Source organism: Pan paniscus, chromosome 17 (assembly GCF_029289425.2).
Source record: "Pan paniscus chromosome 17, NHGRI_mPanPan1-v2.0_pri, whole genome shotgun sequence".
NCBI classification, from domain to species: Eukaryota; Metazoa; Chordata; class Mammalia; order Primates; family Hominidae; genus Pan; species Pan paniscus.
Window position 1 is genome coordinate 34,870,284 of NC_073266.2, and position 26,783 is coordinate 34,897,066.

At 40.4% G+C, this 26,783-nt stretch overlaps 1 protein-coding gene across 29 annotated transcripts in view; it reads left to right on the forward strand.

The window, feature by feature from the left end:
• The window catches only part of DLGAP1 (DLG associated protein 1), a 961,850-nt gene that overhangs the window by 887,275 nt on the left and 47,792 nt on the right, over positions 1-26,783 (forward strand). For all 29 annotated transcript variants that reach the window (XM_034943985.2, XM_034943989.2, XM_034943988.2 and 26 more), the window contains one exon: positions 2,137-2,228. In XM_034943985.2, coding sequence (XP_034799876.1) covers positions 2,137-2,228 — 92 coding nt within the window. The remainder of the gene's footprint in view (positions 1-2,136; positions 2,229-26,783) is intronic.

Below are 26,783 nucleotides of genomic sequence, written 5' to 3' on the forward strand. Positions count from 1 at the left end.
TAGTACAGGAGGGTAACATTAGATCTCTAGATATGTATCTTTGACAGAAACATTTCAGGATGGTGGATTTAAGAATTAAATATGAAAAAAAGATAACATGAAAGCATAAAAGAAAATACAAGAAGACTTTTAAAAATATGCTCAGAGAAAAAGCCTTTCCAAACCATAAAAGCTGGATGTGACTACCTAAGATTCTCTCCAATGAAGGGCAAAGTTTAAAAGACACATGAGAAACTGAGAGAAAACATTTGCAGTATATGTAACAGAGAAAGAGTTTAGGTTCATAAAATATAAAGAGATCCTATGATTAAGAAAATAAAAAACAGCCTAATTAGGGAGGAGACTAGTAAAGGATATGAACAGACAATTTACAGATAGAAACATAAGAAGTCAATAAATATTTTTGGCCAGGTGTGGTGGCTCACGCCTGTAATCTCAGCAATTTGGGAGGCCGAGGCGCTCAAATCACGAGGTCAGGAGTTCGAGACCAGCCTGACCAACATGGTGAAATCCCATCTCTACTAAAAATACAAAAATTAGCTGGGCATGGTGGCACGCATCTGTAATCTCAGCTACTCGGGAGGCTGAGGCAGGAGAATTGCTTGAACCCGGGAAGCGGAGGTTGCAGGAGCTGAGATTGCGCCACTGCACTCTAGCCTGGGGGACAGAGTGAGACTCTGTCTCAAAAATAAAATAAAATAAAATAATCATTTAGGCCAGGCATGGTGGCTCATGCCTGTAATCCCAGCACTTTGGGAGGCCGAGGCGGGTGGATCACAAGGTCAGGAGATCGAGACCATCCTGGCTAACACAGTGAAACCCCGTCTCTACTAAAAATATAAAAAATTAGCCAGGCGTGGTGGCGGGCACCTGTAGTCCCAGACACTTGGGAGGCTGAGGCAGGAGAATGGTGTGAACCTGGGAGGCGGAGCTTGCGGTGAGCCGAGATCGTGCCACTGCACTCCAGCCTGGGTAACAAAGTGAGACTCCATCTCAAAAACAAACAAACAAACAAAAATTTAAATATATATATTTAGACATATATATAAAAGAAGATAGACAAATATACATCAAATAATTGACAACAATTCTTGGGAGACTTTCTCTTTCTACATTATATATTTCTGTATTTTAATTTTATATAACTTACATTGAATTGTCTTTATATTTAGAGACAACATTTCTTAAACACATAGTAGGAAAAAGGAATAAACCTAATAATTCTAAAATTTTCTTCAAATTTGGGTTGGGGCTAATCTGTTGCATAGGTTATTAGTTCTATATGGTATATTTTCTATATAGCTGTAATATACACATAGCTATTTAGAAACTATGGAGTGATATTCAAAGTCAATTCTTTATTTAAGGGGAGAAAAATGAAGACACTCTATAGTTCATCTTAATAAGGTTAATATCTAAATCTCCCAATGTCAACAATTATAATTACAATATATAAATTTTCCTCTTTATTTTGTATGTTGTTATCTTCAAATTCAAAACTTCCAGGCCGGGCGTGGTGGCTCACGCCTGTAATCTCAACACTTTGGGAGGCCCAGGCAGGCAGAACACTTGAGATCAGGAGTTTGAGACCAGACTGGCCAACTTGGCAAAAACCTGTCTCCACTAAAAATACAAAAATTAGTCGGACATGGTGGCACACACCTGTAATCTCAGCTATTCGGGAGGCTGAGGCAGGAGAATCCCTTGAACCCGGGAGGCGGAGGTTGTAGTGAGCTGAGATCGCACCACAGCACTCCAGCCCGGGCGACAGAGGGAAACTCTATTAGAAAAATAAAAACTTCCAAGAACACATTTCCATGTAGATTCCCTTCTAATATAGTATTTACAGTAAGATACTTAAGTCTAAGTACAGACTTGCAAATCTGTGGAGGAATCATAAACATTTATCAGCTACCTTGAGAGTGGATAAAATTGCATTTTACTAACAGCAACAGAGTCAAAGAGCGTGCAGTGAAGGTAGTGATGGTGCTCAGAAAATACACAAATATTGAACAAGGAGGTTATAAATTACAAAACATTCCAGTAATTAGAGATTTTTCTCATAAAATGTGATGTTTGTTTTCCAAGCAAGATGACTGAAATGGAACAACTCTATTTATTTGATGATTTCTCCAGGTGGATGATGCTGAAGAACCTGACAAAACAGGGGAGAATAAAGCACCCAGTAAGTTCCAGTCCGTGGGAGTGCAAGTAGAAGAAGAGAAGTGGTAAGTCCACATGCACGCATCCTCTTTTGTCTTGATGTTGTGAAGTAAGGTAAAAGCATTTTTCCCCGTGATAAATCTACAAAATTCAATGATATTTTCCTCTAAGTTTTGGGAGTATTTAAAGGGTGAAGTTGAATCAATATTAGTTGATTCTCTCCTGTACTTTAATACTAGACACCACTCCATTTGAGTTTTGTTTGAATAGTACTGTAAGCATATTACATACATATAAATACTGTGTGCAGTACTCTTGGGTTGCCAAACTATACCTCTGAAAACAAAAGAAATAAGAAACCTTCCCATTTGAGACTGTGCACTTTTTATGAGACGAGAACTTACCTTATTTCTATTTCTATTCCCAACACTTAATAGTGTCTGGTGTTTAGTGTGTGCTTAATGAATGATGAATGAATGAATGAATGAATGAATGAATGAAAAGGAAGATATTCCCTGTCATTATCCTGAATCACCAGTCCTTCAGATTACTCTTTACCTACTTTAGAGCCTTAGTATCTATAAATGGGAAATGTAGGATTTCATAAAATTACAGAATTTGGGGTCAATAATTTCATTTTGTAAATGAGAATCTGATGGAGAGAGGCATGTGAATTTCTCAAACTGGGAGTTTCTTGGTGGGTAGAACCATGTTTTATTGCTAGTAGTACCCCCCAGCTTCCAGCATTGTGATTTGCACATACTAAATATACAGCAAATGTTGGCTGAATAAAGTAAAACTGGAGTTATGGTAAGAGAAACTACTCTAAATTATAGATCAGTGTATCATCTCAACTTTGCTACTAACTTTCAGTGTGTTAATTAGGAAGAATCATTTGAATGTCACCTATCCATCCTTCCATTATCCATCCATTCAATAAAATCTATGGAATGCCTCCTATAATCAAGGCTACATGTAACGTAAACTGAAAATCTGAAAAGGAGGAATTTATCACTTTATGGAAATGGTCCTGTTTTAGAACCTCTCACTATTGATTGACACTATACTTTTAAGAGGTGTGTATATATATCATATACATATAGTTAATATATATTTATTAATAAATTCTATGTTGTATATGTAATATATATATATAGTGTGTGTGTGTGTATAATATGGCAAAAACCTCAATTACTTTTGCACCAACCTGATATAATTATGCAATGCTGGAAGCCCAGAAAACTGGTACGATCATTCTGGAAACAAATATGACAAAAGTTAGCAATAGTTACACATCTGTCCGTACCAATTGACCCAAAAATCACACTCTTGGGGCTTGAGTTAAATTACTCAATGAAAGGTAAACAATTGTGAAACATTATTTATCATTGTAAAAGAAAAACACTAATTATCAAATAACCAATAATAGCATGCTTTTGTAATTTATAGCACCTCACCAAGGTAAACTATTATACAGCTATTAAATATCATTTATTTAAAAAGGTGGAGAAACATGGGGAAATTCCCATGATACAATGTTAGGTGAAAAACTTTAATATGTAATATCCATGCATAGTGTTCATGCAGATGGACAAGGACTGAAATGTAATACGTACAAATGGTAGGTTTAGGAGTGACTTTTTTCTTTTACTCTGAAAAGTTTTAGTAATCATTTTTTTTGTTTGTTTTTTGTGTGTGTTTTTTTTGAGACGGAGTCTCACTCTGTCGCCCAGGCTGGGGTGCAGTGGTGCAATCTCGGCTCACTGCAACCTCCGCCTCCTGGGTTCAAGCGATTCTCCTGACTCAGCCTCCCGAGTGGCTGGGACTACAGGCACGCACCATCACGCCCAGCTAATTTTTGTATTTTTAAGAGAGACGGGGTTTCACCATGTTGGCCAGGATGGTTTCGATCATCTTGACCTTGTGATCCACCCGCCTTGGCTTCCCAAAGGGCTGGGATTACAGGTGTGAGCCACCGCGCTGGGCCGGTAATCATTGCTTTAATGTCCTAGGCATATGTTTCTTTATTAAGTGTTTTAGAAAAATTTTTGAAAGTATACATTTAGTAGACATTAAAGAAAATATATTCCTGGACATGGGCAATGGCTCACGCCTGTAATCCCAGCAGTCTGGGAGGCCGAGGCGGGTGGATCACCTGAGGTAAGGAGTTCAAGACCAGCCTGACCAACATGGTGAAACCCGTCTCTACTAAAAAATTACAAAAATTAGCTGTGCGTGGTGGTGGGTTCCTGTAATCCCAGGAACTTGGGAGGCTGAGGCAGGACAATCGCTTTAACCCAGGAGGCAGAGATTGCAGTGAGCCAAGATGACGCCATTGCACTCCAGCCTGGGTGGCAGAGCAGACTCTGTCTTAAAAAGAAAAAGAAAATATATTCCTCCATCTCCCACCAGCCCAGCTTGGTGCCTTTTCTCAACGATGTAGTGGTTGACAGCACAGACTCTTGAGCCAGAACACCAAATCCTGGCTGTGCCCCTTACTAACTGAGGGGCCATAAGCAAATTACTACCCATCTTTGTGCCTTAGTTTCCTTATATGTAAAAAGGGGGTTACAAGCAGTTCCCACTATAAGCTAAATGGAACTCGGAAGTCACCACTCCATCTTAGCAAGTAAAAATCTTAACAAACTAAAAAATCAACATCTCTTTGTATATCTCTTAGAGAAAGGAGGTCACAGGGGACACTGCTTCTCCCAAAATTGGAAAAACAGACAGATACAGAGACTTACAACTTACTGGAGTAGAAACACAAGTAGAAATCTCTGCAGGAAGCAGCACAGGGTAAGAAAACGTAAGCAGTAACTGAAGAATTGTTGGAGGCTCGATATTGACAACTCTGAGAGTTAAAAGCTCCAAGGAAACCCAGTCACAGGGACAGCTCACACTTTTGTGAGTTTCACCTCCAGGAACTCTACCAGGTCCTCAAAGTGAATATCAGAGAAAAAAAATCTCCTTGTGCTTCCAGAAAGGGGAAGGAAAAAATAACTACTTTGACATATGCCAGCACTTTCTCTTCTTATTCACAAGGCCTGCACGCAGCAGAAACTATTTTTACCAGAACCTTTTGCTGGCTGGGGTTTTATCAGAGCCTAGAACCTACCTGGGGGAAGGAAAACACTCAGCTCTAGTTTCCTCTAGCCTTCCACATGGGGGAAGGGACATACCCAACCTCAGCCCCCTTCAGGCATCTTATCCCACGTAAGAGAAAAAAATTAAAACAACTGAGAAACACTGATGAAGTTCACAGTCCAGGAGCACAGGCTCACCAAAAGGCTGAGACTAATCATAGAACTGTAGAGCACTTTTCCCTCACACACACCTTACCAGTACATTACTAAATGCCAATTTACCACAGTTCCTTTCACCCAGTACATCAAGCCCACTTTTCAAAAAATTACGAGGCATACTAAAAGGTAAAAAACACAGTTTGAAGAGATGGAACAAGCATCAGAACCAGAGTCAAATATGGCAGGAATGTTGGAATTACCGGGCCAAGATTTTTTTAAAATTATGATTAATATGCTAAGGGCTCTAATGAAAGAAGCAGAACATGTAGAGAGATGGAGAATGAAAAAGAGTTCTAAGAGAGATTTAAAAAGAAATGCTGGAGATAAAAAACACTCTAATAGAAACAAAGAATATCTTTGATGGGCTCACTAGTAAACTGGACACTAATGCTAAGCTTGAGGATATAACAATAGAAACTTCCAAAACTGAAAAGCAAAGAGAAAGAAGACTGATAAAAAGCCAGATCAGCTGGGCACGGTGGCTCATGCCTGTAATCCCTGCACTTTGGGAGGCCGAGGTGGGCGGATCACCAGAGCTCAGGAGTTCAAGACCGGCCTGGCCAACATGGAGAAACCCCATCTCTACTAAAAATAAAAAATTAGCCGGGTGTGGTGGTGCATGCCTGTAATCCCATCTACTTGGGAGGATGAGGTAGGAGAATTGCTTGAACTCGGGAGGCGGAGGTTGTGGTGAGCTGAGATCGTGCCACTGCACTCCAGCCTGGGCAACAAGAGCGAAATTCTGTCTCAAAAAAAAAAAAAAAAAGCCATAACAGATTATCTGAGAACAGTGAGACAGCTACAACAGGTGTAACTTTACATGAGAGAGGAATACAAGAAGGAGAGGATGGAGAAAGGAACAGAAGCAATATTAGAAGCAATAATAACAGAATTCCCCCAAATTAATGTCAGACACCTCAGATTCAGGAAGCTCAGAGAATACCAAGCAAGATAAATGCCAAAACAAACAAACACAAACCAAAAAACTACACCTAAGCATATCATATTCAAACTTCAGAAAAATAAGACTTTAAAAATCTTGAAAAAAGTGAGAGGGAAAGAACATCTTACCTATAGAGGAGCAAAGATAAGAACTAGGCCGGGTGCAGTGGCTCACATCTGTAATCCCAGAATTTTGAGAGGCTGAGGTGGGTGGATCACTTCAGCCCAGGAGTTCAAGACCAACCTGGGCAACATGGCAAAATCCCATCTCTACAAAAAATACAAAAAGTTATCTGGCTGTGGTGCATGCCTGTGGTCCCAGTTACTCAGTAGGCTGAGGTGGAAAGATTGCTTGAGCTTGGGAAGTGGAGGTTATAGCGAGCTGAGATCACACCACTGCATTCCAGCCTCAGCGACAGAGAGAGACCGTGTCTCAAAAATAAACAAACAGAACAAACAAACAAAAAAGATAAAAGATAAGAGTTATATCTGGCCAGGCACAGTGGCTCATTCCTGTAATCCCAACACTTTCGGAGACAGAGCGAGACTTAGTCTCAATTAAAAAGTCAGGAAACAACAGGTGCTGGAGAGGATGTGGAGAAATAGGAACACTTTGACACTGTTGGTGGGACTGTAAACTAGTTCAACCATTGTGGAAGTCAGTGTGGCGATTCCTCAGGGATCTAGAACTAGAAATACCATTTGACCCAGCCATCCCATTACTGGGTATATACCCAAATGACTATAAATCATGCTGCTATAAAGACACATACACACGTATGTTTATTGCGGCATTATTCACAATAGCAAAGACTTGGAACCAACCCAAATGTCCAACAATGATAGACTGGATTAAGAAAATGTGGCACATATACACCATGGAATACTATGCAGCCATAAAAAATGATGAGTTCATGTCCTTTGTAGGGACATGGATGAAACTGGAAACCATCATTCTCAGTAAACTATCGCAAGAACAAAAAACCAAACACCGCATATTCTCACTCATAGGTGGGAATTGAACAATGAGATCACATGGACACAGGAAGGGGAATATCACACTCTGGGGACTGTGGTGGGGAGGGGGGAGGGGGGAGGGATAGCATTGGGAGATATATCTAATGCTAGATGACGAGTTAGTGGGTGCAGCGCACCAGCATGGCACATGTATACATATGTAACTAACCTGCACAGTGTGCACATGTACCCTAAAACTTAAAGTATAATAAAAAATTAAAAAAAAAAAAATTAACCAGGCGTGGTGGCGCGTGCCTGTAATCCCAGCTACTTGGGAGGCTGAGGCAGGAGAATCACTTGAACCCAGGAGGTGGAAGCTGCAGTGAGCCGAGATCACGCCACTGCACTCCAGCCTGGGTGACAGAGTGAGACTCCATCTAAAAAAAAAAAAGGTGGGGGGGAGAGAAGAGGGCTTCTGCAGGGAAATTCCCATTTTTAAAGCCATCAGATCTCAGGAGACCCACTCGTTATCATGAGAACAGCATGGGAAAGACCCACCCCCATGATTCAATCACCTCCTGCCAGGTTCCTCCCACAACAGGTGGGAATTGTGGGAGTTACAACTCAAGATGAGATTTGAGTGGGGACACACAAAACTGTATCAGTTGCCCAGGATGGACTTGAACTCCTGGCCCTAAGCAATCCTTCCACCACAGCCACTTGAGTAACTGTGACCACACAGATATAATTATTCATATATATATTTTTTTGAGACGGAGTTTTTGCTCTTGTTGCCCAGGCTGGAGTGCAATGGCATGATTTCAGCTCACTACAACCTCTGCCTCCTGGGTTCAAGCAATTCTCCTGCCTCAGTCTCCTGAGTAGCTGGGATTACAGGTGCCCGCCATCACGCCTTGCTAATTTTTGTATTTTTAGTAGAGACAGGGTTTCACCATGTTGGCCAGGCTGGTCTCAAACTCCTGACCTTGTGATCTTCCCGCCTCGGCCTCCCAAAGTGCTGGGATTACAGACGTGAGCCACAGTGCCCGGTTACCCTCTTCTCCTGTCTGCCACCATGTGGCATGTGCTTTTCACCTTATGCCATGATTGTGGGGCCTCCCCAGCCACATGGAACTGTAAGTCCTATAAACTTCTTTCTTTTGTAAATTGCCCAGTATCAGGTATGTCTTTATCAGCAGCGTTAAAACGGACTAATACAGCAACATAGCGAGGCTTAGTCACTATAAAAGCACTCAAAAACGAAAAAAATTGAAAGAAGTATATCCAACTTCTCGGAAACCATGCAAGAACAGAGTGAAATATTTAAAGTATTAGGAGAATAAAAAACCAAAAACACCCATCTAGAATTTTGTACCCTGTGAAATTATCCGTAAAAGTGAAAGAAAAATAAAGACTATTTCAGATAAACAAAAATTGAGGGAATTTGTTGCCAGCAGACCTTCAAGAAATGTTAAGAAGTTCTTCTGAGAGAAGGAAAATGACATAGGTCAGAAACTAAAATAAAAACTTTCATTTTTCTCTTTTTTTTTTGGAGATGGAGTCTTGCTCTGTCGCCCAGGAAGGAGTATAGTGGCAGGATCTTGGCTCACTGCAACCTCCACCTTCCAGGTTCAAGCGATACTCCTGCCTCAGCCTCCTGAGTAGTTAGGATTACAGGCACCTGCCACATCTGGCTAATTTTTTTTGTTTTTTTGTTTTTTTTAGTAGAGACGGTGTTTCACTGTGTTGAACAGGCTGGTCTCGAACTCCTAATCTCTGGTGATCCGCCCACCTCAGCCTCCCAAAGTGCTGAAATTATAGGCGTGGGCCAGTGTGCCCAGCTCATTTTTCTCATTCGTAATTGATCTAACAGATAAGTTTGTTCAAAATAGCAATAGCAAAAATGTATTTAAATACATGTACATTTATTTATTTATGTATAAGTGAAATTAATGGCAGCAATGATACAAGGAATAAGTGGTAGGAATTGGAAATATTTAATTATTACAAAGTACTTGCAAAACCTGTGAAGTGTCATAGTGTTATATGAAAGTGGATTGGATTCGTGGTAAATACATAATGCAAACTCTAGGGTAACCACTAAAAAGAGGTAAAAGAGAAGTAAAATTAGTATGCTAAGAAAGAAAAGAAAATTCAATCACATAAATGCTCAATGGAAAATTATTAACAGCAGAAAAAATGTGAAATACAAAAATAAGAAGAAAGAGCAAAGGCAAAAAAATAGAAAGTAGTAACAAATATGGTAGATGTTAATCCGACTAGATAAATAATCAACTTAACCCTTTTCCCATTTAGAAAAAAATGTGCAGCTTGCTGCCAGCTCTCATTTAATTTTACATAAACATGCTTTTTTTTTTTTTTTTTTTTTGAGACTGAGTCTTGCTCTGTCACCCAGGCTGGAGTGCAGTGGCACAATATTGGCTCACCGCAACCTCTGCCTCCCGGGTTCAAGCAATTCTCCTGCATCAGCCTCCCAAGTAGCTGGGATTACAGGCCCACGCCACCACACCTGGCTAATTTTTTTTTTTTTTTTTTGAGACGGAGTCTCGCTCTGCCACCCAGGCTGGAGTGCAGTGGCATGATCTCAGCTCACTGCAACCTCCGCCTCCCAGGTTCAAGTGATTCTCCTGCCTCAGCCTACTGAGTAGCTGGGATTACAGGCACACACCACCACACCCAGCTAATTTTTGTAATTTTAGTAGAGACGGGGTTTCACTGTGCTGGCCAGGATGGTCTTGATCTCCTGACCTCGTGATCCAGTCATCTCACCCTCCCAAAGTGCTGGGATTACAGGCGTGAGCCACTGCGCCTGGCCCATTTTTCTCATTCTTAACTGATCTAACAGATAAGTTTGTTCAAAATACTAATAGCAAAAATGTATTTAAATATATGTACATTTACTTATTCATGTATAAATGAAATGAATGGCAGCAATGATACAAGGAACAAGTGGTAGGAATTGGAAATTATTAATTATTACAAAGTACTCGCAAAACCTGTGAAGTGTCATAGTGTTATATGAAAGTGGATTGGGGCCCGGAGCAGTGGCTCATGCCTGTAATCCCAGCACTTTGGGAGGCCGAGGCAGGTGGATCACGAGGTCAGGAGTTCAAGACCAGCCTAGACAATATGGTGAAACCCCGTCTCTATTAAAAATACAAAAATTAGCTGGGCATGGTGGCACTTGCCTATAGTCCCAGCTACTCAGGAGGCTGAGGGAGAAGCATCACTTGAATCCAGGAGGCAGAGGTTGCAGTGAGCTGAGATTGTGCCACTGCACCCCAGCCTGGGCGACAGAGCGAGACTCCGTAAAAAAAAAAAAAAGTGGATTGGATTCGTGGTAAATGCATAATGCAAACTCTAGGGCTCTAGGGTAACCACTAAAAAGAGGTAAAAGAAAAATAAAATTAGTATGCTAAGAAAGGAGAGAAAATTCAATCATATAAATGCTCAATAGAAAACTATTAAAAGCAGAAAAAATGTGAAAGACAAAAATAAGAAGAAAGAACAAAGGTGAAAAAATAGAAAATAATAACAAATATGGTAGATGTTAATCCAACTAGATAATCAGTTTAACCCTTTTCCCATTTAGAAAAAATGTGCAGCTTGCTGTCAGCGCTCACTTAATTTTACATAAACACACTCCTTGAGGCTGAAGCAAATATGACTGATTTTCAATGTGAAAATAAAATGTAAAAACTGTTCTTCGAGTTATTTCTAAACAGAACTAACATCAGAATCATCTGAATCATCAGAATCATCTATTTCAGAAAAATTGGATTCATCAAATGAATCTTGGCCACAACTCTTTGAGGACAATGTTAACATCATGTGTAGGAATGCTACGTTTTCTAGGATTTGCCATTTTCAGCAATGGAGAATTACTATATTTTCTAAATGGAAATACCACTGCTAAGACCAGAATGCTATAAATAGGATGATGTCTTTGTTTCCAAAGTCAATATACTAGAGCAATGTGAAAATAATAATAAAACAAAATATTTTGTGGCAAAGTTATCTTGGGTTAAAGGCTGTAGCTGCAGGTGCAGCAAGTATTCTCAGGGCAAATAGGAACAGGGTTAAACATTAGTATTTTACATATGTCATTAAAAGACAGAGATTGTCAGAGTGGATAAGAAAACAAGACTTAACTATATGTTGTCTACAAGAAACCCACTTTAAATATAAAGACAGATATAGATTGAAAAGTAAAGGAATGGAAAAAGAGAAAATGTCTAGCACTAATAAAAAGAAAGTGGGAGTAGAAATATTAATCTCAGACAGAGCAGACTTCAGAGCAAAGAAAATTATCAGGGCTAAAGATGATGATAAAGGGGTCAATTCTCAAAGAAGACATAAAAATCTTTAACATGTATGCACCTACCAACAGAGTTTCAAAATAAATGAATTCTAGCTGGGCCCGGTGGCTAATACCTGTAATCCTAGCACTTTGGGAGGCCAAGGTGGGCGGATCACTTGAGGTCAGGAGTTCGAGACCAGCCTGGCCAACATGGTGAAACCCCATCTCTACTAAAAATACAAAAAATAGCCGGGTGTTGTAGCACATGCCTGTAGTTCCAGCTACTTGGGAGGCTGAGGCAGGAGAGTCACTTGAATCCAGGAGGTGGATGTTGCAGTGAGCCAAGAGCACTTCAGCCTGGGTGACAGAGTGAGACTCAGTCTCAAAACAAACAAACAAACAAAAACTACAAAATAAATGAGTTCTTGAACGGATAGAACTGCAAGGAGAAAAAGATGTATCTACTATTATAATTGGAGACTTCAACAATTCTCTATCAGAAATGGACAGATCAAGAAGGCAGAACATCAGTAAGGACACAGTTGAATGCAACAACACTATTGAACAGCTAAATATAGTTAACATCTATAAACTACTTCATCCAACAACAACAGATTACACATTCTTCTCAAGCTCATATGGAACATTCACATAGATAGGGCAGAACATATTCTGGGTCATAAAACAGATCTTAACCATTTTTTTTTTTTTTTTGAGACGAAGTCTCGCTCTTGTCCCCCAGGCTGGAGTGCAATGGTGTGATCTTGGCTCACTGCAACTTCTGCCTCCTGGGTTCAAGCAACTCTTTTGCCTCAGCCTCCCGAGTAGCTGTGATTACAGGCACCTGCCACCACGCCCGGCTGATTTTTGTATTTTTAGTAGAGACGTGGTTTCACCACGTTGGCCAGGCTGGTCATGAACAAATTTTTAAAATTATAAATCATATCATATCTGCTCTCAGGCCACAGTAGAATTAAACTAGAAATCAACAACAGAAGGATAGCTGGAAATTCCCAAAATACTGAGATTTAACAGCACATTTCTAAATTACAAATGAGTCAAATAAATCTCAAGAAACTAAATATTTTGAAATAAATGGAAATACAACTTTTTTTTTCTTTTGAGACGAAATCTCACTCTGTCACCCAGGCTGGAGTGCAGTGGTGTGATCTCGGCTCACTGCAACCTCCGCCTCCCAAGTTCAAGCGATTCTCCTGCCTCAGTCTCCCGAGTAGATGGGACTACAAGGGCACGCCACCACACCCAGCTAATTTTTATATATTTTTAGTAGAGACGGAGTTTCACCATATTGGCCAGGCTGGTGTCAAACTCCTGACCTTGTGATCCACCCACCTCAGCCTCCCATAGTGCTGGGATTACAGGCGTGAGCCACCGCACCCGGCAGAAATACAACTTATTAAAATTTATGGAATGAGGCAAAAGCAGTGGTTAGAGGGACAGTTATAGCATTGATTGCATGTATTAGAAAAGAAGAACAATTTAACATCAATTATTTAAGCTTCCACCATAGGACACTAGAAAAAGAAGAGCAAATTAAATCCAAAATAAACACAATAAAAGAAATAAATAAAATTATAACAGAAATCATGAAATTGAAAATAGTAATCAATAGAGAAAAATCAACAAAACCAAAACCTGACTCTGAAAAAATTAATAAAATGATAAGCCTTTAACAAGGCTAACTAAGAGAGAAGACACAAATTACTCTTATAATATCAGACATGAGCAATCCATATGCCTTGGCCTCCCAACGTGTTGAGATTAGAGGCATGAACCACCTTGCCTAATCAACAGTTTCTTACAAAACTAAATATATTCTTTACCATACAAGTCAGCAATTTTGTTTCTTGGAATTTATCCACATGAATTGAAAACTTATGTTCACTCAAAATCCTGCACGTGGTTATTTATAACACGTGTATTTCTAATTACCCAAACTTGGAACCAACCAAGTTGTCCTTTAGTAGGTCAATGGATAAATAAACTGTGGCACATACAGATAATAGAATATTATTCAGCACTAAAAGTAATAAGCTATTGAGCCACAAAAAGACATGGGAAAAACGTCAACGTATTATTACTAAGTGAAACAAGCCAATCTGAAAAATCTATATACTGTATGATTCCAACTATGTGACACCCTGGAAAAGGCAACGAGACAGTAAAAAGATGACTAGTTGCCAGGGGTTGGGAGGAAGGAGGTATGAATAGGCTGAGGATGTCTAGGGCAGTGAAACGATTCTGAATGTATAATGCAATGGTGGATACGAGAATGTACAACACCAAGAGTAACCCTACTGTAAACCATGGACTTTGGGTGATAATGACAGCCAGTGTAGGTTCCTGAACTGCACCAAAAGTGCCACTCTAGTGTGAAATGTGGATATTAGTTGAGGCTGTGTGTGTGTCGGGGGAAGGGGTGTATGGGAGTTCTCTACTTTGTGCTCAATTTTGCTGTGAGCCTAAAACTGTTCTAAAAAAACAAAGTTTATTAATTTTAAAAAGGGGTTGGAGGAAAGTGGACTATAGCATTAACCTCAGTGTGTTGTCCTGGGGTGTTTTGTTTAATACATGTAAAACTTTTAGAGCAATACCTGATATATACAATGCTCTGCGTGTTTCCTAGTCTATTAAGCACTCAAATAGAATCTCTCTAAAGAAAGAAGTTTCAAGATAATAATTATGCTGCCTTTTCTTCAAAAAAAAGGAGGAGAAAGTCGTCTCCTTTACTTTACTTCAAACATTTCTCCTGCAATCAGCCAGTCTATCTTTCCAGGTTTTTAAATTTATTTGTTTATTTATTTATTTATTTATTTATTTATTTATTTTTTGAGACGGAGTTTCGCTCCTGTTGCCCAGGCTAGAGTGCAATGGTGTGATCTTGGCTCACTGAAACCTCTGCCTCCTGGGTTCAAGCGATTCTCCTGCCTCAGCCTCCTAAGTAGCTAGGATTATAGGCACACGCCACTACACCCGGCTAATTTTGTATTTTTAGTAGAGATGGGGTTTCACCATGTTGGTCAGGCTGGTCTCGAACTCCTGACTTCAGATGATCCGCCTGCCTCGGCCTCCCAAAGTGCTGGGATTACAGACGTGAGCCACTGCCCCCGGCCTCAAATTTCATTTCCACAATAATGCTAAATATTGCATTGTTTGGTCATACCTAGTAGCAACCTAAAAAACTTTATACGAGCCATTTTTATCATTTTTTTTTAAAGTTGAACTTTATTTGAATTATTGAAGTTTGTAGAATGGTCAGTTCCTCAGTAAACTGAGTAAAATATTTAAAACTCATCCCCAAAACGGTTGGCAGGCCAATTTTAGTACTTAGCTTTCCAAAACATACCCTTCTTCAAAGGTCACTTTATAGTTAACCACTGTAAAGTAAATAAGCATTGAAATTGATGTTAATGATTGTTTTCAACCTCTCCAGAAGAAATCCATTGTCAAACAGGAAGAAGGGATTACCAATACCTTCTGTCTCTAACTTAATTCTTTTATGATTTTGCTGGTTGTAATTCATTTAGATAGGATCTTAAAAAGCAATATCGGGCAGATGGGATTACTTAATGACAGCTGAGGGATTTTTTTTTTAATTATCTGGTGATAAAGGTGAGGCTGTTGTTTTCACACTGAATGGCCAGTTAACAACTTATCTCTTCCTTTTTCAAATAAACAGACTGATAAAAGACAGCAACCTAACAAAAAGTGAGAAAAAGAAAGAAAATTGAGCTGAGAAAGAGATAGTGCAAAGAAATGATTAAAAGACCTTGTAAGAGGCCAAGGGACTCATTTCCTTTTGAATCAATTATAATTTAGGAACAAAAACTAACCCAGCAAGGCCCACCTAACTGATTGATCTATTAAGGAGTAGACTTGTAAATTTAGTGTGGTTTTCAGTGTTCCAAATCAAAACAAAAAGAAGTAAGTTAAAAACTCATTAGTAAAAACTAAAATGCACCAGGTAGCCCTATCTGCTTCAATAACAGGAGTTGAAATGGAGCATCACAAATATCCCTGTTACATTTGCAAGCCACCATGACATTCTCAAAATGCCATGGATTGCAAATGCACATTGTCCATTCTCTGAGGCTGCCTCGCGGTGGGGACCGTGGACGGAGGAATGCTGTCTAAAGATCACTAGTTTAAATGCCGCGGCAGCAGGAAGCCAGGGATAATGAATGCGTATGTCGTTGTGAAAGGAGACTGCTTCTCTCAAGCCAGTGCAGAAACCCATCATCTTCATCAAACATTAGCTGTTTTCCCCCAATTCCTGTTTCACAGGTCAGCTAGTGGTACCGCTCTATAGGACACACATAGCACGTGTTTGCTGATATGCAGGACTGATCCTAAGTAAAGCAGGCAAATCTTGGCAACATCTCCCCAAGGGGCACTCACCTCCGCCAGTGCCCCCATGCAGAAGTCTCCAGCATCATGTCCCAATTGTCTCTCATCCTTTTGATGGTCCCCAGGAATTTGTATGAGGTTCTTTTGTCTTTCAGGCTGATAATTAGCAAATCTAGTAAGCCAATCCTTTCTGTTGACTTAGGTGAGAAAGCTAAGAGGTTCCCAGGAATCTCCCATTTCCTTCCAAATAACAATTCTATTTTAACAGTGGCTTCAAACTAGACTTTCCTACATTAGCCCATTAGTGACTCTAAGACTCCAGCAGTGGACACAAAGAGGAAGAATATTACTGTTTTCATTACAAAAGTAGTATGTAAATTTACTTGGAAGAAAACATATCTTAACATATTAACAGTTTTTAACTTTGATAGGCTTTGGAGTAATTTTTTAAAAAACTATGTGTGGGCCGGGCGTGGTGGCTCACGCTTGTAATCCCAGCACATTGGGGGACTGAGGTGGGTGGATCACCTGAGGTCAAGAGTTTGAGACCAGCCTGGCCAACATGATGAAACCCTGTCTCTACTAAAAATACAAAAATTAGCCAGGCATGATGGCGCACATCTGTCATCCCAGCTACTCGGGAGGCTGAGGCAGGAGAATTGCTTGAACCCGGAAGTTGGAGGTTGCAGTGAACTGAGATCACGCGATTGCACTCCATCCTGGGCGACAGTGAGACTCTGTCTCAAACAAACAAACAAAAAACAAAAAAACTATGTGTGTATGTATCTTCTTTTTACGTATTATCTACCTTTTCCACAGTAATTACATATTATTGAACAATGCAATTAATGATAAGAAAAACAAAGTAGTATTTACATTGTAAAAATGTATAAATTACAGAAATAAAATAAAGTCCCCCATAATCCTATCCATTAACCATGAACAAATAAATAAGTATATTTTTACTCACACTTTTTCCACGAACATTTAAAAAGTTGATGGAATAATCCTATGTATAGTCTTACAACATCTTTAAAATCAACAAACATTATTTAAAAAGTTTTCTTTTTACTATTGAAAATTCATAGCAAACACCTCTTTTAATGAATGCACAATACTCAAATTCATAGGAGGACCATAATTTCTGCCCCTTTCTCCTTCTGCCAGATTATCAACATTACTTTTAGATGATTTCTGTTTAAAGATGGTGGAAAAAAAGGATACACATGTATCTTGGAGGCCTTCTGAAACTAAATGACAATAAAAGGAATTTTTGTTTGTTTTGGCATTAACTCCCAAGGAGGAAGAGAACAAAAGAGAAAAAAAAAACACAGCAAAATTTAGCAAGCTAGAAAGCAGATATGGAAGTGACAACTGATTTGGCAGACCAGAGAAAGCTGAATCGAAAGCCAGTAGTGCAGGAATCCAAGATGTAATCCCATTTAAATTTAAGAACCCACAAAATGCATGTGGATGGGTGGCATTGGGCGCTCTGAAAGTGGGGATGAAGATGGAGCTAAAAAGTCCTTGAATCTGCGGAGCCAAGTGACAGTCCTTCCCCACCCTGACAGAGACTGAGGGTGTCTCTTCTTCAGAGGCTAAAACTAAGGGTCTCTGGCCTGGAGGAGACCAGCATAGTTGAGAGCAGGGTGACTATACTGAAAATAGGAGGATTAAGTGAAGATATACAAACAGTGTTGAGGCACACTGCCCTGAGCCTTCTTAGGCTCGCTCAGCCCCCAGGGTCCCGACAGCAAGGCACAGAACCCTCTACATGGCAGTGTGGCAGAGTCCATTGTGGAGGGCTGACCCTTCTGAGCCCAAAGACCAGAAGATGCTGACATCAGGGATTTTGCAAGATGAAAGCCCAGCCAGATCATCCTACAGTGAGGATTAGAGAGGATAAGCTCTTCCCAAAAGCATAGACTTCTAAGCTGGGTTTAGTGTGCTTCTCAAGAATGAGAAGACAAGGATCAGCAAACTCAGGGAGATAAGACAAGAGCCAGAAAACTAGAAACAAAAATTGTTCAGGAACATTCAGAAAATTAAAAAGTTATTTTTGAGAGAAAAGAGAGGAAAGGTGAGTAAAGAAGCATCCATGAGGGATGTGGAAGTTGTCAAGGTCTTCCTCAAAGAATCTTCTTATCCACCTGGAAGAGATGAGGGAAGGGGCAGAAGTGAAAAGTGCTCTTGCTAGGAGTGGTAGCTCATGCCTAATCCCAGGTCTTTAGGAGGCCAAGGCAGGAGGATTGCTTGGGACCAGGAGTTTAAGACCAGTCTAGGCAACATAGTGAGACCCTCTATCTACAAAAAATAAAAAGAAAGAAAAAAAAAACAATTTAAAAATAAATTAGCCAAGTGTGATGGCGGCTGCCTGTAGTCCTAGCTACTTGGGAGGCTGAGGTGGGAGGATCCCTTGAGCTTAGGAGGCAGAGGGTGCAGTGAGCTGAGATTGTGCCACTGCACTCCAGCCTGGGTATCAGAGTGAGACCCTGTCTCAAAAGAAAGAAAAAAAGGAAGGAAAGAAGGAAGGAAGGAAGGAAGGAAGGGAGGGAGGGAGGGAGGGGAGGGAAAAGAAAGAAAGAAGGAAAGAGAGACAGAAAGAGAGAGAGAAAGGAAGGAAAGAAAGAAAGAAAAAGAAAGAAAGAAAGAAAGAAAAAGAAAAAGAAAGAAAAGAAAAGTGTTCATAGAAATAATAGTGGAACTGTGGCTGGGCATAGTGGCACACACCTGTAATCCCAGCACTTTGGGAAGCCAGGAGGGCAGATCACCTGAGGTCAGAAGTTCAAGACCAGTCTGGCCAACATGGTGAAACCTTGTCTCTACCAAAAATACAAAAATTAGCTGGTCATGATGGTGGGCACCTGTAATCCCAGCTACTCAGGAGCCTGAGGCAGGGGAATCGTGGAACCTGGGAGGTGGAGGTTGCAGTGAAGCAAGATCGCCACTACATTCCAGCCCGGGTGTCAGAGCAAGCCTTTGTTTACAAAAAAAGAAAAAAAGAAATAGTAGCAGAACTGAAAAATTCAAAAGGACTTGGAAGATAAATTTCAGAAAAAAAGCATTTATATATATATATATATATATATATATATATATATATATATATATAATATTAGTCAGTTTGGGCTGCCATAACAAAATACAACAAACTGATGTCCTAAACAACAGAAATTTATTTTCTCCCAGTTTGGAGGCTAGAGGCATAAGTCTGGTTCTGGTGGGCTGGACGTGGTGGCTCACGCCTGTAATCCCAGCACTTTGGGAGGCCTAGGTGGTGGATCACCTGAAGTCAGGAGTTTGAGACCAGCCTGGCCAACATGGTGAAACCCTGTCTCTACTAAAAATACAAAAGTTAGCCAGGCGTGGTGGTGGGCCCCTGTAATCCTAGCTACTCGGAAGACTGAGGCAGTAGAATCACTTGAGCCCAGGAGGCAGAAGTTGTAGTGAGCTGAGATTGAGCCACTGCACTCCAGCCTGGGCGACAGAGTGAGACTCTGTCTTACAAAAAAAAAAAAAAAAAAAAAAAAAAAAAAAAAGGGTCTGGTTCTGGATCAAGATGTCAGCAGTGTTGATTTATCATATGGTCTCTCTCCCCGGCTTGCAAATGGCCATCTTCTCCCTGTGTCTTCATGTCGTCTTTCCTCTGTGTGTGTCTGTGTCCTAATCTCCTGTTTTTATAAGGACACCAGTCATACTGGATTAGAGCCCACCCTTGGGGCCTCAATCACCTGTTTAAAGGCCCTATGGCCAGGTGCAGTGGTTCACACCTGTAATCCCAACTCTTAGGGAGGCTGAGGCAGGATGATTGCTTGAGTCTAGGAGTTCCAGACCAGCCTAAGCAAAATAGCCAGACCATCTCTCTTAAAAAATAAAAAAAATTACCTGGGCGTGGTGGCATGTGCCTGTAGTCCCAGCTTCTCGGGAGGCTGAGGTAGGAGGATGGCTTGAGCTCAGGAAGTTGAGGCTGCAGTGAGCCATGATTGTGCCACTGCACTGCAGCCTAGGTGACACAGTGATACCCTGTCTCAAATAAAAATACAAATTAAAAATAAAGGCTCTGGCCGGGCGTGGTGGCTCACGCCTGTAACTCCAGCACTTTGGGAGGCCGAGGCAGGTGGATCACGAGGTCAGGAGTTCGAGACCAGCCTGGCCAACATGGTGAAACCCCGTCTCTACTAAAAATACAAAAATTAGCCGGGCATGGTGGCATGCACCTGTAGTCTCAGCTACTTGGGAGGATGAGGCAGGAAAATCGCTTGAACCCGAAAGGTGGAGGTTGTGGTGAGCCAAGATTGTGCCACTGCACTCCAGCCTGGGCAACAGAGCGAGACTCCATCTTAAAAATAAGTAAATAAATAATAAATAAATTAATTAAATAAAGGTCCTACGTCCAAATACAGTCACATACTAAGGTACTAGGTGTTAGGACTTCAACATATGAATTTAGGGAAGGGGCCCACAATTTGGCCTGTAACACATATTCAGTTGTGAATGATATTTCCTGGTCATAACAATATAGTCATAAAAAACAAGTTCTGAATATAGTTATCCAAATTAATAATACAGCTATATCAGGGGAATGGAAAAATACAGGGACAGACCGGAAGTACATGTATGTGTGTGTGTAAGAAAAAGAGGCCAGGGGTGGTGGCTCACGCCTGTGATCCCAGCACTTTGGGAGGCCGAGGCGGGTGGATCACGAGGTCAGGATTTCGAGATCAGCCTGACCAACACGCTGAAACCCTGTCTCTACTAAAAATACAAAAATTAGCTGGGTGTGGTGACACGTGCCTGTAATCCCAGCTACTCAGGAGGCTGAGGCAGGAGAATCCCTTGAACCCGGGAGGCGGAGGTTGCAGTGAGCCGAGATCGCGCCACTGCACTCCAGCCTGGGCAACAGAGTGAGACTCCTTTTCTTTTTTTTTTTTTTTTTTTTGAGACGGAGTCTCGCTCTGTCGCCCAGGCTGGAGTGCAGTGGCGCGATCTCGGCTCACTGCAAGCTCCGCCTCCCGGGTTCACGCCATTCTCCTGCCTCAGCCTCCCGAGTAGCTGGGACTACAGGCGCCCGCTACCACGCCCGGCTAATTTTTTGTATTTTTAGTAGAGACGGGGTTTCACCGTATTAGCCAGGATGGTCTCGATCTCCTGACCTCGTGATCCGCCCGCCTTGGCCTCCCAAAGTGCTGGGATTATAGGCGTGAGCCACCACGCCTGGCCGAGACTCCTTTTCAAAAAAAAAAGAGAGAGAGAGAGAAAGTGAGGAATAGGAGTGTTGGAAAGGTGAGAGAAATCTAAATCTTCAGCATTCCTAAGGACAGACTCTAAAAAATGTTTAAAGATTTATTTTTGTTATTTAGAAATAGTGTTTAAAAGTGGCTGCCTCTGAAGTAGAAAATTGCTCTATAATTGGGCCAGGCATTTCTATTTTTCATAACCAGCCTTTTAGAACCATTTGATATTTTAAAACTGTGCATATATAACTGTGATAAAATTTCCTGAAATGAAATAATCCAGACATTTAAAAAATATTCTTTTTTCTTCGAGATGGAGTCTCGCCCTGTCGCCCGGGCTGGAGTGTGCAGTGGCGCAATCTTGGCTCACTGCCACCTACCACTTCCAGGTTCAAGCAATTCCCCTGCCTCAGCCTCCCGAGTAGCTGGGATTACAGGCATGTGCCAGCACGCCCAGCTAATTTTTGTATTTTTAGTGGAGAGGGGGTTTCGCCATGTTTGCCAGGCTAGTCTCAAACCTCTGGGCTCAAGCAATCCACCTGTCTCCACCTCCAAAAGTGCTGGAATTACAGGCCTGAACCACTGCACCTGGCCTGGTGCAATGTTGAGTAGAAGTCATGAATATGGACATCCTTGCCTTGTTACTGATCTTAGGTGAAAATATGTAGTTTTTCACCTTTAAGTATGATGTGCAGTGGCGCGATCCGAGGTGTACCACCACGCCCAGCTAATTTTTGTATTTTTTGTAGAAACGGGGTTTCACCATGTTGCACAGGCTGAGCTTGAACTCCTCAGCTAAAAGCAATCCACACCCCCCTCAGTCTCCCAAAGTGCTGGATTATAGGCATGAGCCACTGTGCCCGGCTAGCTTTAGGTTTTTTTGTTTTTTTTTTCTTTTTATAGTTGCCTTTTTATTTACTTGAGGAAGTTCCTTTCTTTTCCTAGTTTGTTGAGAATTATGATCAGGAACAGATGTTGGATTTTGTCAAATGCTTTTTTGACATCTATTGAGATGTTAAAAAATTTTTCATTTTTAGACTTAATATGATGAATTGAATTGTTGATTTTTTTTAGAAAAATTATACTAAGATACATATAACACAAAATTTACCATTTAAACCATTTTAAGGTATACAATTCAGTGGCATTAACTACATTTACAACATTGTACAACCATCATCACGACTTAGTTCCAAAATATTTTGATCATCACCAACAGAAATCTCATACCCATTAGTAGTCACTGCATTCCTTTCTCCTCCCAGTCTCTGTAACTACTAATCGGTTTGCTGTCTCTATGGACTTGCCTCTTCTAGATATTTCTTATAAATTGAATCATACAATATGTGGCCTTTTGTGTGTAGCCTCCTTCATTTAGTGTGATGTTTTTGAGGTTCATCCATATTGTAGCATGTGTTAGTACTTAATTCCTTTTTATGAGTGAATAATATCCAATTGCCTAGATATACCACATTTTGTTTATTCATTCATCTGTTTATGGATATTTGGGTTTTTAAAAATCTTTCATCTATTTATCCATCATGAATAGAGCTGCTATGAACATTCATGTACAAGTCTTTGAACATCTGTTTTAAATTCTTTTTGATATATACCTAAGAATAGAATTACTAGTTAATATAGGAATTCGTTCCACAGTGGCCGCACCATTTTACCATCACCACCAACAATGTATGAGGGTTCCAGTTTCTCCACAATCTGGCCAACACTTACTTTCCTCTTTAAATTTTTTTCCCTTATGGCCATCCTAGTGGGTATGAAGTGGCATGTCATTGTGGTGTGGATCTATATATCTGTAAAGACTAATAATGTTGATTGTCTTTTCATGTCTCTATTGGCCATTTTTATCTCTTTGGAGAAATGTCTTGTCGTGTCCTATGCCTATTTTTTAATTGGGTTATTTAGTTGGGTTGTTTGTCTTTTTGTTGTTGAGTGTTTTAAGAGTTCTTTATACATTCTGGATACTAGATCCTTATCAATATATGATTTGGAAACATTTTCTCCCATTCTTTTTTTTTTTTTTTTTTTTTGAGACGGAGTCTCACTCTATCGCCCAGGCTGGAGTGCAGTGGCGCGATCTCGGCTTGCTGCAGGCTCCGCCCCCCGGGGTTCAAGCCAGTCTCCTGCCTCAGCCTCCCGAGTAGCTGGGACTACCGGCGCCCGCCACCTCGCCTGGCTAATTTTTTGTATTTTTAGTAGAGACGGGGTTTCACCCTGTTAGCCAGGATGGTCTTGATCTCCTGACCTCGCTATCCACCTGCCACGGCCTCCCAAAGTGCTGGGATTACAGGCGTGAGCCACCGTGCCCGGCTCTCATTTCTGATATTGGTAATATGTGTCCTTTTTTTTTTTTTATCTGTCTGCTAAAAGATTATCAATTTTATTAGCTTTTGAAAAGAACCAGCTTTTTATTTCTTTATTCTTCTGTATAGTTTTTCTGTTTACCCCTTCATTGATTTCTGCTTTTATCTTATAATTTCCTTTATTCTGTTTACCTTGAGCTGCATTCGCTCTTCTATTTTTAGTTTAAGGTGGAAGCTGAGCATTGATTTGAAACCTTAATTCTTTTTGACTAATGGTGTCTACTGCTTTAACTACATCCTACAAATTTTGATACATGTTTTTTCTTTTTCATTCGGTTTAAAATACTTTCTATTTTCCTTTTTGATTTTTTTTTTTCTTTAACCCATGGGCTACTTAGAAGTGTGTTACCTAGTCTCCAAAAATTTGAGTATTTTCCAAATATTTTTTAGCTATTGATTTCTATTTAATTCCATTGTGGTCAGACAACATACTTTTTCTTGAACCCTTGAAAATGTATTGAAACTTGTTTTTTGGGCCAAAATATAGTCTATCTTGTTAAATGCTCTGTGTGTACTAGGAAAAAAAATGTGTACTTCGCTTTTTTTTTTTTTTTTTTTTTTGAGACAAGGTTTGGCACTGTCGCCAAGGCTGGAGTGCAGTGGCTCTATCTCGGCTCACTGCAACCTCTTCCTCCCTGGTCTCAAGGGATCCTCCCACCTCAGTCTCCGGTGTAGCTGGGTCTACAGGTGCATGCCACCATGCTTGACTAATTTTTGTAGCGAAGGCGTTTCACCATGTTGCCCAGACTGGTCTCAAACTCCTGGGCTCAGACAACCTGCTTGCCTCAGCTTCCCAATTGCTGAGGTTACAGGCGTGAGCCACCAAGCCTGGCCTGTTTTTTAGTGGAGTGCTCTATAAATGCCAATAAGGTCAGCATAGCTGCTGAATTCTTCTATATTCTCTCATTTTCTGTCTAGATGTTTTTTAATCTATTATCGAGAAAGTATTGTTGAAATATCTGACTGTAATTGTGAATTTGTCTATTTCTTCTAGTAGTTCTATCAGTGCTTGCTTTATGTATTTTGAAATTCTTTTATTAAACTCATAAATGTTTAGGAATATTATGGTCTTTTGATGAATTGATCTCTTTATCATTAGAAAACATCCTGTTTCCTACCTGGTAATATTTTTGGATCTCAAACCTACCTAGTCTGATATTAAGACAACCAATCCAGCTTTCTTTTCATTAGTATTACCATGTATCTTTTTTCATCCTTTTACTTTAAACTATTTACGTCTCTATTTTTATTTATTTTATTTTAGTTTAGTTTTTGTATTTTTAGTAGAGACAGAGTTTCACCATGTTGGCCAGGCTGGTCTCGAACTCCTGGCCTCAAGTGATCTGCCCACCTCAGCCTCCCAAAGTGCTGAGATTATAGGTATAAGCCACGGCTCCCGGCCTATTTATTCCTCTATTTTTAAAGTAGGTTTTTCATAGGCAATATATAGTTGGTTTCGCTTTTTATTTCAATCTTACAACCTCTTCCTTTAAATTGGAGTGATTAGACCATTTACATTTAATGTGATTGACTGTTGATATGTTTGGGTTTAAGTATGCCATATTGTATTTATTATTCATATCTCTTCCTATTTTTCATCTTTGGATGAAATACTTTGAAAAGTATGAAGTATTTGAAAAATACTTCTTTGGGGCTAATTATCTTTCTATGATTCCATTTCTTTTTTTTTTTCTTTTTGTTTTGGAGACGGGGTTTTGCTCTGTCACCAAGGCTGCGGTGCAGTGGCGTGATCTCGGCTCACTGCAGCCTCCACCTCCTGGGTTTGACTGATTCTCCTGCCTTGGCCTCCAGAGTAGCTGGGATTATAGGCATCTGCCACCACTCCTGGCTAATTTTTATATTATTAGTAGAGACAGAGTTTCACCGTGTTGGCCAGGCCAGATTGGTCTGGAACTCCTGACTTCAAGTGATCTGCCCACCTTGGCCTCCCAAAATGCTGGGATTACAGGCATGAGCCACTGTGCCTGGCCTCCATTTATTTTTTTAATGGAGAAATTAAAATGACTTTATTGTTGTATATATACAAAATAGAATTTAATAGAGGGCAAAATTTATTGAACTGTATACACTGCACCTGTAGTCTCAGCTACACAAGAGGTTAAGGTAGGAGGATCCCTTGAGACCAGGGAGGCAGAGGTTGCAGTGAGCTGAGATGGAGCCACTGCATTCCAGCCTAAGCGACAGTGCCAGACCTTGTCTCAAAAATAAATAAATAAAAGCAAAGTACACATTTTTTTTCCAAGTACACACAGAGCATTTAACAAGATAGACTATATTTTGGCCCAAAAAACAAGTTTCAATACATTTTCAAGGGTTCAAGAAAAAGCATGTTGTCTGACCACAATGGAATTAAATAGAAATCAATAGTTAAAATATATTTGGAAAATCCCCAAATTTTTGGAGACTAGGTAACACACTTCTAAGTAGCCCATGGGTTAAAGAAAAAAAATCAAAAGGGAAAATAGAAAGTATTTTAAACCTTTCTTATAGGGCATGACTGCTGGCGATGAATACTTTCAGCTTCTTTTTATTTATTTATTTATTTTTCTGAGATGGAGTCTTGCTTTTTCGCCCATGCTGGAGTGCAGTGGCACAATCTCAGCTCACCACAACCTCCACCTCCCGGATTCAAGCAATTCTCTCGCCTCAGCCTCCCAAGTACCTGGGACTGCAAGCACATGCCACCACACCTGGCTAAGTTTTGTGTTTTTGGTAGAGATGGGTTTCGCCATGTTGGCCAGGCTGGTCTTGAATTCCTGACCTCAGGTGATCCACCCACCTCAGCCTCCCTGGGTGTTGGGATTATAGGCGTGAGCCACCGTGCCCGGCCTACTTTCAGTTTCTGTATATATAAAAAAGTCCTTATTTTGTCTTCATTTTAAAAAGATATTTTTGCCACATACAGCACTCTAGATTAATGGCTATGTTTTTGTTTGTTTGTTTGTTTGTTTGTTTGTTTTATAAAGAGGAATAAAGATATCCCAGTCTTGGATAGTCATGCATTGAACAGTACTTAGGTGAATATGCTATTGGGACCCGTGCAGATCTCAGACCTTCACTCTGTGCAGTTCTCTCCTCTTCCATACGCTGC